The following is a 14990-nucleotide window of genomic DNA, read 5'->3' on the forward strand; positions in this document are numbered from 1 at the left end:
AAAAAAATTGCATCTAAACAGGCACTTTTTTTGTTATTTTCCTCTGAACAATACAGTATAAGTATATACATAGCATTTACAGTGAATTAGGTATTATCATCTAGAGATGATTTAAAGTAAACAGGAGGATGTGAATGTTATATGCAAATACTACACCATTTTATATCTGGGACTTGGGCATCTGTAGATTTTGGTACCTGAGGCAGGTCCTGGAACCAATCCCTCATGGATACCAAGGGATGACTGTACTAATGAATCTCATTTATTAGCTGACACATGTAAATTTAAACATAAGAGAATGCAACAAGTTATTTGAACCTGAATGCAGAGAATAAATACTTTATTAACTGATTACAGTTGAAAGTCACAAACAAAAAAGGGGGTATATTAAGGCAAAGCCATATATATATATATATATGTATAGACAAATCCAAAGAATGTTACTTCTTTACATTTTAATAACCTCTGCATTTTTCTTTTACACATTTAGGCAGTGTGCTTTCTTTTCTCCTCAGTTAAAGAAACACCTTGGCCAATATTTCTAAATCATATTTTGATGACAACTTACAGGATCAGTGATTGAGACAATGACTAGTGTATCAAACGCTATCTGATAGTTTTCTTAGCATATTCCGTGTGTGGTGGTACATTTATTGTGGTGTGCAAAATCTGACAACTGACGATTTTTCTCTGTCAGCAAAACAAATCTTTAAAAATGATTTTAATAGTTATAACTAAAATAAGCTTAGACTTCCAAGTCAGTCAAATGCCCAAACTGCATGTTTTCTGCCCTTCCCCAAATCCTTTTACATGTTTTAAATAGCCTTTAGAATATGATCGATCACATGGTTGTATTTCAGATCTAAAAGTTTTGAGATTTTCAAAATCAAAAATTACTTTCTTATGCAAAATGGCAATGCAAACAGCAATCCTACATAATGTAGAATAATTTTTCTTCTGTACGGCTCCTTCTAAAAAATGGGTAACCACACACACACACACACACACACATGACATAAATTTAGTCCATCTGAAGAAGCACTCCAGCTTTCTAATTCCACTTTTGAAGGAAAAGGCAGAGGCATGTTTACATTATCCCAGAAAACAGAATAAATGGCTTTATTTGGTATCTTCAAGAAGCTTCTCCTTCCGTAGGAGATGTAGGTGTTGTGGGAGAAACTGTAACTGGTTTTCGTGTAATTCTGTCTAGTTCCGCATGAACATCTAAGACAGGCTTCTGGCCTACATTGAAGAAAAAGAAAAAAAACAAGATTTAGATATAAGTGAAAGTATCATTTTCACCAATATCTCTTCATTTAAAAAGTCCTAACACTTTCATTAACTTTATTTAGCACACTAAGTTATATAAACAACGCTTAATTTAAAAATTTCAAGCTGGGTGTGGTGGCTCACGCCTGTAATCTCAGCACTTTGGGAGGCCAAGGTGGGAGGATCACTTCAAGTCAGGAGTTCGAGACCAGCCCGGCCAACATGGTGAAACCCTGCTGTAATCCCAGCTACTTGGGAGGCTGAGGCAGGAGAACTGCTTGAACCCGGCAGGTGGAGGTTGCAGTGAGCTGAGATCACACCACTGCACTCCAACCTAGACAACAGAGTGAGACTCTGTCTAAAAAATAAAAATAATATAAATTTCAAGAAAAAACAAATTCCCTCATTTTAAATTGTGGATCTGTTACCAAATGGAGGTATAACTGGCACCTATCATTTAATCTCATAAAGGTTTTTTTTTTTAAGGCATAGGACAATAAGAGCGGTAAAACAGAAAATAGCAACAAAAATTTAGCATCTAGAGAAGATGAATGAGTGGTAACAACAGATGACAATAAAAATGTGGCAAGGATATGGAGAAACGAACTTTCCTAACCTGCTGATGACAATTTAAAATGATACAGCATTTTGGAAAACATTTTGGCAGTTCTTCAAAACCTTTGTTTAAACCGAGTTACTACACAACCCAATAATTCCACTTAGGTATTTACCCAAGAGAATTACAAACAAATATCCACACAAAAATGGATGTTCAAAGCAGCATCATATTAATAATAGTCAAAAAGTAGATGAAACTCAGATGTCCATCACCCAGTAAACAGATAAATGAAATGTGGTATAGCCATATAATGAAATATTATTCAGCAATTAAAAAGGAATGAAGGCCAGGCATGGTGGCTCATGCCTGTAATCCCAGCACTTTGGGAGGCTGAGGTGGGCGGATCACTTGAGGCCAGGAATTCGAGACCAGCCTGGCCAACACAGTGAAACGCCGTCTCTACTAAAAATACAAAAATTAGCCAGGCACGGTGGCAGGTGCCTGTGATCCCAGCTACTCAGGAGGCTGGGGCAGGAGACTCACTTGAACCCTGGAGGCGGAGGCTGCAGTATCGTGCCACTGCACTCCAGCCTGGGCAACAGAACAAGACTCCGTCTCAAAAAAAAAAAAAAAAAAAAAAAAGACATGAAATATTGATACATATTACAACATGTATGACCTTCAAAAACATTTGTTAAAGCCATACATTGTATGACTCCATTTACATGAAATGTCCAGATAGACAAATCCACAGAGGAAAGAGAAAAGGTTCAAGGTTTCTTTTGGGGAGATAAAAATGTTCTAAAATCAGATTATGGTGATGGCCTGCCCAACTTAGCAAAGATACCAAAACCACAGAATTAGACACTTTACATGAGTGAACTTCATTATATCTCAACAAAGCTGTTATTTTAAACAAGTGACTTGCTCCCCATAAGCATACCTGACTTTTTGGTGGATGGTGGTAAACCACTGCTTCCACCTCCAGCCCCACCTGCAGGGCTACCACCACTCACACCAGGGCCTCCTGGAGAGCCAGTCTTTTTACTCAACAAACTGTTGAAGAAATTTGCCAGAACACCTTCACTTGTAGCTCCAGCTATAAAAAAATAAAAAAACAAAAAGCTTTAGCCAAAACATAAGATTCTTCCTTAAATTATTATTATAGTAATCACACATAGAAAATGAATAAACTTAAATTTTAAGAGTTTTATATTCCAAATTCAAGTCTAGTTTGATCTTCTGATGCTGAGTAATTTCTCTAATGAGTAAACTTTAAGTGTAAAATAATTATTTTAAAATTAGAATGTTATTTTTAAAAGGCCAAAGGTATTTTAAACAAAAAGATGTTATATACTAATATATATCTCCCTTTTGAAAAGGATTCTTTAAAAATAGAACTGTTGAGAAACTGCCTCAAGTATTAGGAAAAGTTACAGAATCCTATATGAAAACTGGTAGAAGTTCCCAGAGATAAATGGGCAAATGATAGCAATAAACAATTCACAGAAGAGAAACACAAATAGAAGGAAAACACTAGGGGAAAAACTCTTATTAGGTAGTATTTAAAGCATGTTAATTAGGTTGTGGTAAAATTGCAACACTCAATGTTGATGATAAGCAAAGTTGAATAATCATTTGAAAAAATATTATCCAAAGGCATAAAAACATAAACTCTTTGACCTACTAATCCCACTTATGGCAATTATTCCTACAGAAATAACTATTATGCATATAGTTTTTTTTTATGTTAATTGCAGATTACTTATTATAGTGTAAATGTGAATTTCTTCAATGATCTACCAGGAAATTGATTAAATATAACAAAACTTTTATCATGGAAATGATGATACATCACAAATACACTGTAAAATGGTTTACAATCTGGTTAACTATGAGATTATATATCCATAGAGACAAAGCCTAAAAGGTATTACACAAGAATGAAAATAGTTATGGCAAAAGGTGGAATTTTAGATAGATTTATTTCTCTTGTAAAATGTATTATCTTGTTATCTTCTAGAAAGAGATGTACCTTTCATGTTTGGATCAATTTTTTTTGACCCAGCAGGAATGGGTGACACGCTGGCAACATTAGATGATACAGATCTATTTGGTGTTCGTGGGGAGCCTCCTGGGACTCTTGGTGAGGCATCCTATGTAAAAATAGGAAAATACAATTATAAAAACCTGAAACTTTCATTTTCACAAAAGTTATTATTGTAAAAAGAAATTACTTTGCAACTATCCCCTGTTCTACTGGTACTTTTACACTGCAAGCCATTGACAAAATTGTTAGCAATCCTGTCCTCATTATTAGAGAATGCCAGACAGAGGCCCATCACATTTTAACATACAAATTTTTCCTCTCATAGAAAATAAAGAACATATTGAGTGATGATGTATGGTTAGAAGCTTGGGAGTCAGACTTGGTTTCCAATCTGGACTTGTATTCTACTAGCTTTATAATCTCAGGCAAGCCACAACGTCCTCCCTAAGGTTCCCATTTCCTCATCTGCAAAATGGGGCTAATAACAGTCCTGCCTCATAAGGCGGTTGTGAGAATTTGTAAAATGACATATAAATGGCTGAGTATTAACACACAACAAACGTTACAAATAGATCTTTACACTTTTAAAATCTCACAAATTACAGAATTCTGAATTCAAGTTTATATCAAAGCACACCCATATGAAATATGTACATAATTAATAAAAAAGAACTAAAATAATATGTACTGCATTTTAATCATTTTGTCAAAATTTGTAATACTGACCACAGGCCTTCCAGCTGCAGTTGGTGGTTGCTTTGCTAAAAGGGACTGAAAAAAAAAAAAAAAACCAAAAAAATCCTAGTTTAGACATTCATAGCATATACTGGTGTATTTTTAAAGAAAATACACACAAGAACAGTTTACTCATTAACCATACTAAGTCTGCTTCTGATATAATTTCATACCTGTAGCTTCATAAGAAACACCTGATCATCTTCTGCCATAATTTCCTTCTCATGTACAAACTGAAATGAGCAATGCACAAATGAGCAAATTTAATATATTACGCTAACACAATTAATAATTTATTCTCTAGATTGGACTAATTAAAAAACAGTTCAAGAATTTGAACATTACCTATACTATATTTATATTCACATGCGTGAACTGCCCTACCCAAGGCCTTCAGCAGAGGTGTCTAGTAACTAGCTACAGTTTTGGAAATATTCTATATCTGTGCTGTTCAATATGGCAGTCACTAGCCACCAGTGGCTATTGAGCACTTGAAATGTGGCTAGTGTGACTAAGGAACTGATTTTTAATTTTATCTAATTTTACATTTAAAAGGCATACGAGGCAAGTGGCTACCGTATTGAACAGCACAACCCTAGAGTCACAAGCATATTAATCATGCTTATAAAATTTGCTAAACAGCAGTTAGGGTGTTTTAAAAGGGCCAGTAATATCCTAGTTAAGTGAAATGCAACTTCTCCCTTGTTTCTCTGAAATAAAAATATAATGGCTCTTCTATGAGCTGAATAATTAGGAAAAGGAATTGCAAAAGTCTCCTGCTTCTATTCTTGCTGTATAACACATACCCAATCTATTTTCTTCCCAGGAGCCAGTGATTCTTCTAAAAGGTTAAGTCAGATTACATCACTCCTCTGCTCAACCTCTCAATCTCTTTCCATCTAACTCAGAATGAAACCTAAAGTCCTTACTGTAGCCTAATGATAAAGACCCACAGTAACTTAATTCTGCCTCTCATCAACTAGCTTAACCTTCCCCACAGCTCTTTCCTGCCTCTGTCTTCCTCATATATTTCTGCCTCAGGGCATGTACACTTTTAGTTCCCCCTGCCTTCAGCATTCTCCCCGCTTTATCAAAGACCTTCCCCCATCATTCATATACAGCATCCCTCACAGCCCAGTCCCCTTGCTCACTCTCCCTACATCCTGCTTTATTTCTGTAGCACTTATCACTACTTGACAGATGTCTATGTATTGGTGTACTATAGGTATCACTCTCCTTCCCATTTAGCACTTAGAACCTAAACAGGGCCTGAGGTGATGCTCAATAAAAGAATGTGAAATATTTTTGCTATTTTATTTTTATGCGTGCATTTCTTTTAATAGACATCCAAACCAAATACCACACCAACTGATTTTTCATTTGACCTTTTCTTATTACTAATAATAACCCACAAACAGAAGATGGATGCTTTATATTATGAGTGTTTGGATTCTGAAGACTCTTATATGCTAAATAAAAATTATTTTTTCTTGATATATATGTCAAGATTAAAGTCAGTCAGTGAGAACTACTACAAGTTGAGTATCCTTCATCCGAAATGCTTGCGACCAGAAGTGGAAGTGTTTCAGATTGCTGAATATTTGCATTAATACTTATCAGTTCAGCATCCGTAATCTGAAAATCCAAAATGTTTCAATAAGCATTTCCTTTTGAGAGTCATGTTGGAGCTCAAAGTGTTTCAGATTTTTGAGCATTTTGGATTTTCAGATTAGGGATAGTCAATTTATTTATGCAAATACTCATTTTTATAGAGCTTTCAGAAACATCTCTATCTATAGAACATTATACACTGCATGAAGTCAAGATATAGGAAAGCAGTGTATCTTCTGGGATCTGATTGGATAGATTGATATGTTAGAGTCGAGACTAAAACTGGGCCGGGTGCAGTGGCTCACACCTGTAATCCCAGCACTTTGGGAGGCCGAGGTGAGCGGATCATTTGAGGTCAGGAGTTCAAGACCAGCCTGGCCAACATGGTGAAACCCATCTCTACAAAAATACAAAAAAATTAGCTGGGCACGATGGTGGGTGCCTGTAATCCCAGCTACTCGGGAGGCTGAGGTGACAGAATCGCTTGAACCTGGGAGGCAGAGGTTGCAGTGAGCTGAGATCATGCCATTTTACTCCAGGCTGGGTAACACAGTGAGACTCCATCTCAAAAAAAAAAAAAAAAAAAAAAAAAAATATATATATATATATATATATATATATATATATATATATATATATTTATTTGAAAGTTCTTGGATAGCTGTGAGCTAATGTGGGTAACTAACTGGAGAGAAGATCCAAGACCTGCCTCAATAGATAGAACCAACAGAATTATTCTAGCAATGTTTTCTTGGCTCTTGGCCAAGCTCTAGGTTGGAAAGTTCACAGCTTCTACCTATTCAAACTCTGTAAGATCCACATATTCACTCATGCCAATCTGATTTCCAAAGCACTATATTAGAATGTGGATTCTGCACTAACAATTGCTAATATAAATATGCCAAGGGCGAAGATTTAATTAGCTGAATAGCTGATTTCTATTTTGCTAAAACAAATCCTTATGTAAACTGTACATTAGAAACACACCAAAATTATACTTAGAAACCCTCCAGATGGAAAAGAACATTTTTGCCTTTCTACATTCAATTTTAAAGTATGGACTTCCCCTCAGGTTAGTCTAAAGTCTAAATATTGAGATTATTTACTAAAATGGTTACCTTTCGAACAGGTGGTTTAGTTATGATGTCTTCAAAATTATCTTCTGCTTTTAATGTTTGAAAATTTTCATGTAATATTCCTATTTTCTTATCATTATCCCACCCTGCTGGACTGGAAAGAAATACATATGATAAATTCTCAAGCATTTATATAGTCATTCTTTCATTCAGTCCAAGATCATGTAAAAGGAATACTTTCATGAAGTCAATTTGAACAATTATGGAAAACGAATTAGCTTTTCATTATGATGTCCACGTTTTACTAATTTCTACTTAAAATGAAAGCCTGGGCAACATGCCAAAACACCATCTCTACAAAAAATAAAAAAGGAAAAAAATTAGCTGGGCATGCATGGTGGCATGCACCTGTAGTCCCAGCTACTTAGGAGGTTGAGACAGGAGAATCGCTTGAGCCTGGGAGGCAGGAGCTGAAGTGAGCCGAGATCGCACCATTGCATTCCAGGATGGGCAACAGGAGTGAGACCCTGTCTCAAAGAAGATTACCAATATTAAAAATGTCATTAGTGTTAACTTGGGGGAAGGGGGCAGTAATTATTACCTCCCAATTTTATACGGTTACCTTTTTTTTTTTTTTTTGAGACAGAGTCTTGCTTTGTTGCCCAGGTTGGAGTACAGTGGCTCAACCATGGCTCACTGCAGCCTCCGTCTCCCAGGCTCAAGTGATCCTCCCACCTCAGCCTCCCAAGTAGCTGAACCACAGGTGTGTACCACATCTGGCTGATTTTTAAATTACTGGTAGAGATGGGGTCTCACGATGTTGCTCAGGCTAGTCTTGGGCTCTTGGGCTCAAATAATCCTTCCACCTCAGTCTCCCAAAGTGCTGGGATTTTAGGCATGAGCCACTGCACCTGGACTATTCAGGTAACTTTCTTTTCTTTTTTTTTTTGAAATGGAGTCTCGATCTGTCACCTAAGCTGGAGTGAAGTGGTGCGATTTCGGTTCACTGCAACTTCTGCCTCCCAGGTTCAAGTAATTCTCGTGCCTCAGCCTCCCAAGTAGCTGGGACTACAGGTGTGCACCACCACACCCGGGCTAATTTTTGTATTTTTCATTAGAGAGGGGGTTTCGCCATGTTGGCCAGGCTTGTCTCGAACTCCTGACATCAGGTGATCTGCTCTTGGCCTCCCAAAGTGCTGGGATTAGAAGCGTGAGCCACCGTGCTCAGCCAGGTAACTTTTAAAAGCATGTCTAGATCTCATATTTGGTCATTTATGTATCATAATCAATTAAAGAATAAGCAGATACAATACACTAATATAGGCACCCAGTAGACAGTTTAGCTCAAAAACCTTTGAAAAAGGGCTCAGGCCAGCAGTAAATCTAAAAGGCAATAATAGATAAATCAAGACAGGTTATAAACAAAAAACAATCTAGGAACAGATAGAGTCTCACTTTCTCATCATGGAAGGTCTATTGGTCCCATCTCAAAACTGAAATAATGATTCACCATCAAATAGTAGCAATAATACATGATAAAATTATATATTTAAGAGTACACTTACATAAATACTGCATCCTTTTCCACAACAACAGCAGGAATCTTATAGGGAAATCCATATAGTTTCTGAACGATGTATTTATATACTAAGTCTATATTTTTGTTTTCTTTTACTGAAGTGTAAATAAGTGCTGCACCATCTGAATAATATGGTTAAAGAAAAATTCTGGACAAATGTCATGAGCAAATACCATAAAATTCTGTATTTTCAGCTTAACTTTTATTTCTATGCATTTTAGTTTCAGAAATAACTCCAAAGGTATATTATATGGTAATCAAGAACTTCAAAAGTAAAAAATACTACCTTCATATGGGCTACAATTAATAAAAGAATTTTTACATAATCAATTTAACTTAGGAAGGCAGAAGTCTCATTAAGACAAGAAGTAAAGGTAAATCTAGAAATACTGACACCATGACTACTTCTATATTTAAAGCACATGAAAGGACAATTTTTATGTTTTAACTTTCCTAAACTTCATAGAGGGGATATTATTTATCAACAGCTGTTTTGTTTGCCTTTTCAACAAAAATGGTGTGTTAACAGTGTCTCTTTGTAGTTTTTACAAAACCCAGGAATTAAAGACTTCAGGGATAAGGCTCAGGAGACTCACTGGAGAGAGCAAAAGAAACCCAATGTTGAAGGGTGAGCCAGCAGGTACCAATTAGGAAGCTTTCAGGAATAACCCAAGGCAAAAGCACATTTCATGACAAAACTTGAAATAACACAACCTCACATCAAGATGTATTAAAGCAGAGCCTAACTTTGACCTTTTATCCAAAAGACACAGTGGATGTAAATATTAAGACATCCATGGACAATGTGACCACTGACAGATGATGGATTCAGAGTGGCTATCAGAAATTCTATGACCACCCACATTCTAGCACTGGCCCTTGTTTCTCCAAGGGAGATGGTAACCTAGGCCAAGGGGGAAATGCTGGGAGTACAGTCTAACTTCTTAACTGGGATACTCATATTTTCTGGGACATGACCTGAGGCTTATAAACCTAAAAGCAGTATTGCTAAATACAACTTACTAAACTTACTTTGATACGAAACTTTAACATGGTAGAGACAAACATAATCTTAGGCAAAAGTTTAACTGTATTAACTTTGCATTAATGCTCTTCCCCAAAATGAAAACCAAATTATGATAATTTGGAAGATTTCTGTAACTGAAAAACTTACATTGCAATTAAAAATTTAATAAAATAAAGGTGATTTTGAACTGTCACTGTCACTGATAAATACATACCTCATTATCTTGAGATGACTTCTCACATTTTGTATTCTTTTAAAATCAACTGGCTCTAATTGTCTCTATTTTGGTAGAAAGCTTCCTTTCTGATTACATTTCTGTATTTACATTTTTAAGTATAGCATTAAATAAATGATTAAAGAGACTGTTTACTCTCAAATTTTCTAATCCCCAAAGATAACATAAAAAAGAGGCTACAGATACCTACACTACAATTACCCTCACTTTTTATTTTATTTTTGAAGACATTATGGTAGACTAGTACCCTTTAACTCAACCAACTCAGCCATTTGGTGACATGAGAAGAGAAAGGCCCATAAAGAGAAAGAACTGAAGAGAAAAGGGGAAAGGGAAACTATCAGTGTCAAGTGATCTTATTCAGCCTTTCTTTAAGTGGTCCTTAAATTAAATGCCCACTAATGAAAATGATTTATAATTTGTAGACACCATAAACGTGTGTATTACTCATTACTATCTATTCCTAATAATCATTTCATTATGTTTCAGACTCAAAAACTTTGGCTGGGGAATGCAACTGCAAAATATCTGATCCAAGAGGGTTGGTGAGTTTACTCTTCAGTGCATTCAAGGTGTAACTAAGTTTTCAACAGTAAAGTCTCTAAAAAGTACTCACTTTTAACCTTCATTTTCTCCCTATTTTAGCTGTAATTATTACTCACTGGCTCACCTAATCCTTGCAATCTAGATTAACAAGACTTTCTATGATAGATTTTCCAGGAAGGTTTCTAAAGTTTAGATGATTCTCCAGCCTCACTTTGGAATACTCCAATCCAATATGTCTAGATAGGCAGAGCCAGATTTTGAAACCACTGTTAGGCTATATGTGGAGAAGATGACAACACACTAAACAAATTAAAAATGAAAACACAAAAAACACAATACTGACCTTGTCCTACCACCCACCAATAAATACAGTTTTTTAATCAGATATGTTCATAACTACATACAGCTTACTAGACTTTTCCACATACAATTGGTAATTATTTTTCTTAAGCATACTTTAAACACAGCAAATCAAAGTAACATACTTCAATATTTGCTTTTCTATCTCAAAATATCCAAATATAAATACTTTGGGAACTAAAATGAAATTTCCAACCAGAGACAGAAGGAGAAATGTTTACAGAATTTCTCAAGTCCATCAATTTAATTCTTTTAACTTCAAAAAACAAAAACAGGTAAAGTGGTACACTGAATCAATAAATGTATTTAAAAGGATACACTGTAAACAAAACTTCCGAATATGTGACTGAATAAAATCAAAATGTTCATCTCTGTAGTCATGTTCTTTCTCCAATACACTAATGGCATCACACTGTTAAGTTAAAATAATTAAAAATAATACATTTAAAATAATCAAAACTAAATATAGTAATTTAAACAGTTGAATTCTAGATAGGGGAACATCATAAAAGTACCACTCTGATATGGTGAATGAACAGCAGGACACAGAATATCAAGTACCCTATGAACTTTTAGTTGGAGGGACTAATGGATAATTTTATCTTTTTAAAAAGCATTAACTTCAACGTTAATGTTAAATCTGGTCAGAACACCAAAGACAAAGTTTTAGTACCTAAGGGAAGGAAGAATAACAAGCCTAGCTTGTTCTAAGAAATCATCCTTGCTAACTCAACTACTTATAACCTGGAACAAAGTTTTAAAAAATCTAACATCTATTTTAGTTTTATAAAACACTTCTGCATATCCAGGGAGTCTCTACTTCTCACCATTTCTTCTTTGTTCCTGTGTTTATCTGATAATTCTCAAGTGACCTTAATTTCTTTTCTGGTGCTTTTATTCACTCTTATTACAATCTCACTAATAACAAAATAAGGAAACTACAACTGATTTTTGAAATGCCACCTGTACAATCAATGAGACAATTCTGAATTCTGCTTGCTACAGAAAAATGCTAAGAAAAATACAAAGAAGGCATGTTCAAACATCACGACATCCAAATAATTTCACCAAAACCCTTCTGAATTGCAGGTGTAAAATATAAAAATAAACATTTAATAATGGTCATTACACCTAATATTAGTTTGGGGTTAAATCTGCTATGTAATTTTTTTGTTACATATATATATAATTTATATATATAAAAAATTTATATATATATATAATTTATATATATATATAATTTATATATATATAATTTATATATATATATAAAATAGCAAAAAAAAAAAAAAAAACCTAACAGGGTGCAGTGGTATGTGCCTGTACTACTTTGGAAGGTGAGGCGGGAGGATTGAGCCTAGGAGTTCAAGACTACCTGGGCAACATAGCAAAACTCTCCACAAAAACGAAAATAAAAACATATATACGGCACAGAACAGAGTCTCATTATATAATTATGAGGAGCATTTCATTGCCCATTTTATCAAATACTGACAGTGATTTCAAATGATTAAAAATAATTATTATACTTTGACTTATTGACACTTTTGGAAAGGCATGGTGGTTTAGTATTAAATAAAAATATTTTAAGGCCAGGCGCAGTGGCTCACGCCTGTAATCCCAGCACTTTGGGAGGTCGAGGTGGGCAGATCACGAGGTCAGGAGATCGAGACCATCCTGGCTAACACGGTGAAACCCCGTCTCTACTAAAAATACAAAAAAATTAGCCGGCCATGGTGGCGGGCGCCTGTGGTCCCAGCTACTCGGGAGGCTGAGGCAGAAGAATGGCGTGCACCTAGGAGGCGGAGCTCGCTGTGAGCCAAGATTGCGCCACCGCACTCTAGCCTGGGTGACAGAGCAAGGCTCCATATCAAAAAAAAAAAAAAATTTTTTTTAACTGAAATCAGAGGATCTGGACTTAAGACAAGAAACTTAGAGAGACTAAGTTTCTAAGACTAAGAGAAATCTCCATTTCCGGAGTCTTTAAACTGATGGCGTTGAACCACCATACTTCTCTCCCTTTGGAAACACACATTTCTCCATACCCCTATACATTTTAAAAGTTCATAAACTGAAATACATCTGATAGTGTCTTAGATTTTATGAAATACAGTAGATGATCTATTCTGGTTTGAAAATGTTATGACTCTATGACTCATTTGATACTGATTCCGGACCCTTTAAGCTTAACATTTTTCTTTTGGAAAATAAGACTGCTTTTCATAAGGCAAGTAGTGCTGACGGAACCAATGGAACCAACTTCCAATAAACCAACAGCTCTTCACCAACCAAAACAAAATAAAAAACAAAGCACACAGAAGGATTTCAGTGTGAGATTTTAAGATAGTGTTTTACAGAAAAGGTGTATGTAACAACTAACTATACCAAAACCACCATTTGAAAGCAGATGGCAGACTTTAACTTAATTATTTTAAGTGCCGTCACTCCATTCCTTTGTTATGGATAATTTTTGTAGCAAAGTAAAACCTAAGCTAGGTTTTAGATTTTTTAATCAATTTTACTCCAACAATGAATAAATTCTATACCCTCCTTTAATTTTACATGTGCAAATTTTACATAATAAAAGGCATTAATTTCAGGTCTCAAAAGGACTTATGTTCTGTCATTTTCTTAACTATTCCATGACTTACGAACAGTAAAAACACACACTTAGGACCAAGTGGGGAGAACATGAAATTGATCTATTATTATTATTATTATTATTATTTTGAGATGGAGTCTCTGTCGCCCAGGCTGGAGTGCAGTGGCGCAATCTCAGCTCACTGCAAGCTCTGCCTCCCGGGTTCACGCCATTCTCCTGCCTCAGCCTCCCGAGTAGCTGGGACTACAGGCGCCCGCCACCATGCCTGGCTAATTTTTTGTATTTTTAGTAGAGATGGGGTTTCACCATGTTAGCCAGGATGGTCTCGATCTCCTGATCTCATGATCCGCCCACCTCGACCTCCCAAAATGCTGGGATTACAGGCGTGAGCCACCACGCCCAGCTGATCTATTAATTATTTTTATTTATGTATTTATTTATTTATTTAATTTTGAGACAGAGTCTCACTCTGTAGCCCAGGTTGGGGTGCAGTGGCGCGATCTCGGCTCACTGCAAGCTCCACCTCCCGAGTACATGCCATTCTCCCGCTTCAGCCTCCTGAGTAGCTGGGACTAAAGGCACCCGCCACCACGCCTGGCTAATTTTTTTGTATTTTTTTTTTGGTAGAGGAGGGGTTTCACCGTTTTAGCCAGGATGGTCTCGATCTCCTGACCTTGTGATCCACCTGCCTCAGCCTCCCAAAGTGCTGGGATTACAGGTGTGAGCCACCACGCCTAGCCTTCTATTAATTATTTTTAAAGGAAACTTAATTTTATTACAAAATATATACAGTGAAATAACCAATAATATAATTTTGATAATAGTGGTCCTATCAGAACCTCTTTAAAAAACAGAAACCCTTGATGACTGCATGTCAACTTTATATAATGAGTGCTGCTACATGTTTAAAAGTCTACTTTAAGTATATAATCCTCTGATATTAGAGAATATATAAAAATTTAATGTTGAGGCTGGGTGCAGTGGCTCACACCTGCAATCCCAGCACTTTGGGCGGCCAAGGCGGGTGGGTCACCTGAGGTCAAGAGTTTGAGACCAGGCTGGCCAACATGGTGAAAGCCCGTCTCTACTAAAAATACAAAAAATTAGGTGGGAGTGGTGGTAGGTGCCTGTAATCCCAGCTACTAGGGAGGCTGAGGCAGGAGAATTGCTTTAACCCGGGAAGCGGAGGTTGCAGTGAGCCGAGATTGTTCCATTGTACTCCAGCCTGGGCAACAAGAGCAAAACTCCGTCTCAAAAAAAAAAAAAAAAAATTAATGTTGAAAAATAATTTTATAAAAACCAATAAACTATCATTTTACCTGTAATTATTTCTACTAAACT

At 36.0% G+C, this 14990-nt stretch overlaps 1 protein-coding gene across 2 annotated transcripts in view; it reads right to left on the bottom strand.

The window, feature by feature from the left end:
- Positions 1-311: 311 nt before the first annotated feature.
- DYNC1LI1 (dynein cytoplasmic 1 light intermediate chain 1) overlaps positions 312-14990 on the bottom strand; it is a 44775-nt gene continuing 30096 nt past the window's right edge. Inside the window, 8 exon segments of one of the 2 annotated variants that reach the window (NM_001280462.1) lie at positions 1087-1242; positions 2772-2927; positions 3864-3984; positions 4605-4649; positions 4787-4846; positions 7343-7454; positions 8866-9001; positions 11366-11459. In NM_001280462.1, the coding sequence (NP_001267391.1) occupies positions 1133-1242; positions 2772-2927; positions 3864-3984; positions 4605-4649; positions 4787-4846; positions 7343-7454; positions 8866-9001; positions 11366-11459 (834 nt within the window). In that variant the 3' untranslated portion in view covers positions 1087-1132. 2 annotated transcript variants of the gene reach the window in all.

This window comes from Pan troglodytes, chromosome 2 (genome assembly GCF_028858775.2).
Source record: "Pan troglodytes isolate AG18354 chromosome 2, NHGRI_mPanTro3-v2.0_pri, whole genome shotgun sequence".
Lineage (NCBI taxonomy): Eukaryota > Metazoa > Chordata > Mammalia > Primates > Hominidae > Pan > Pan troglodytes.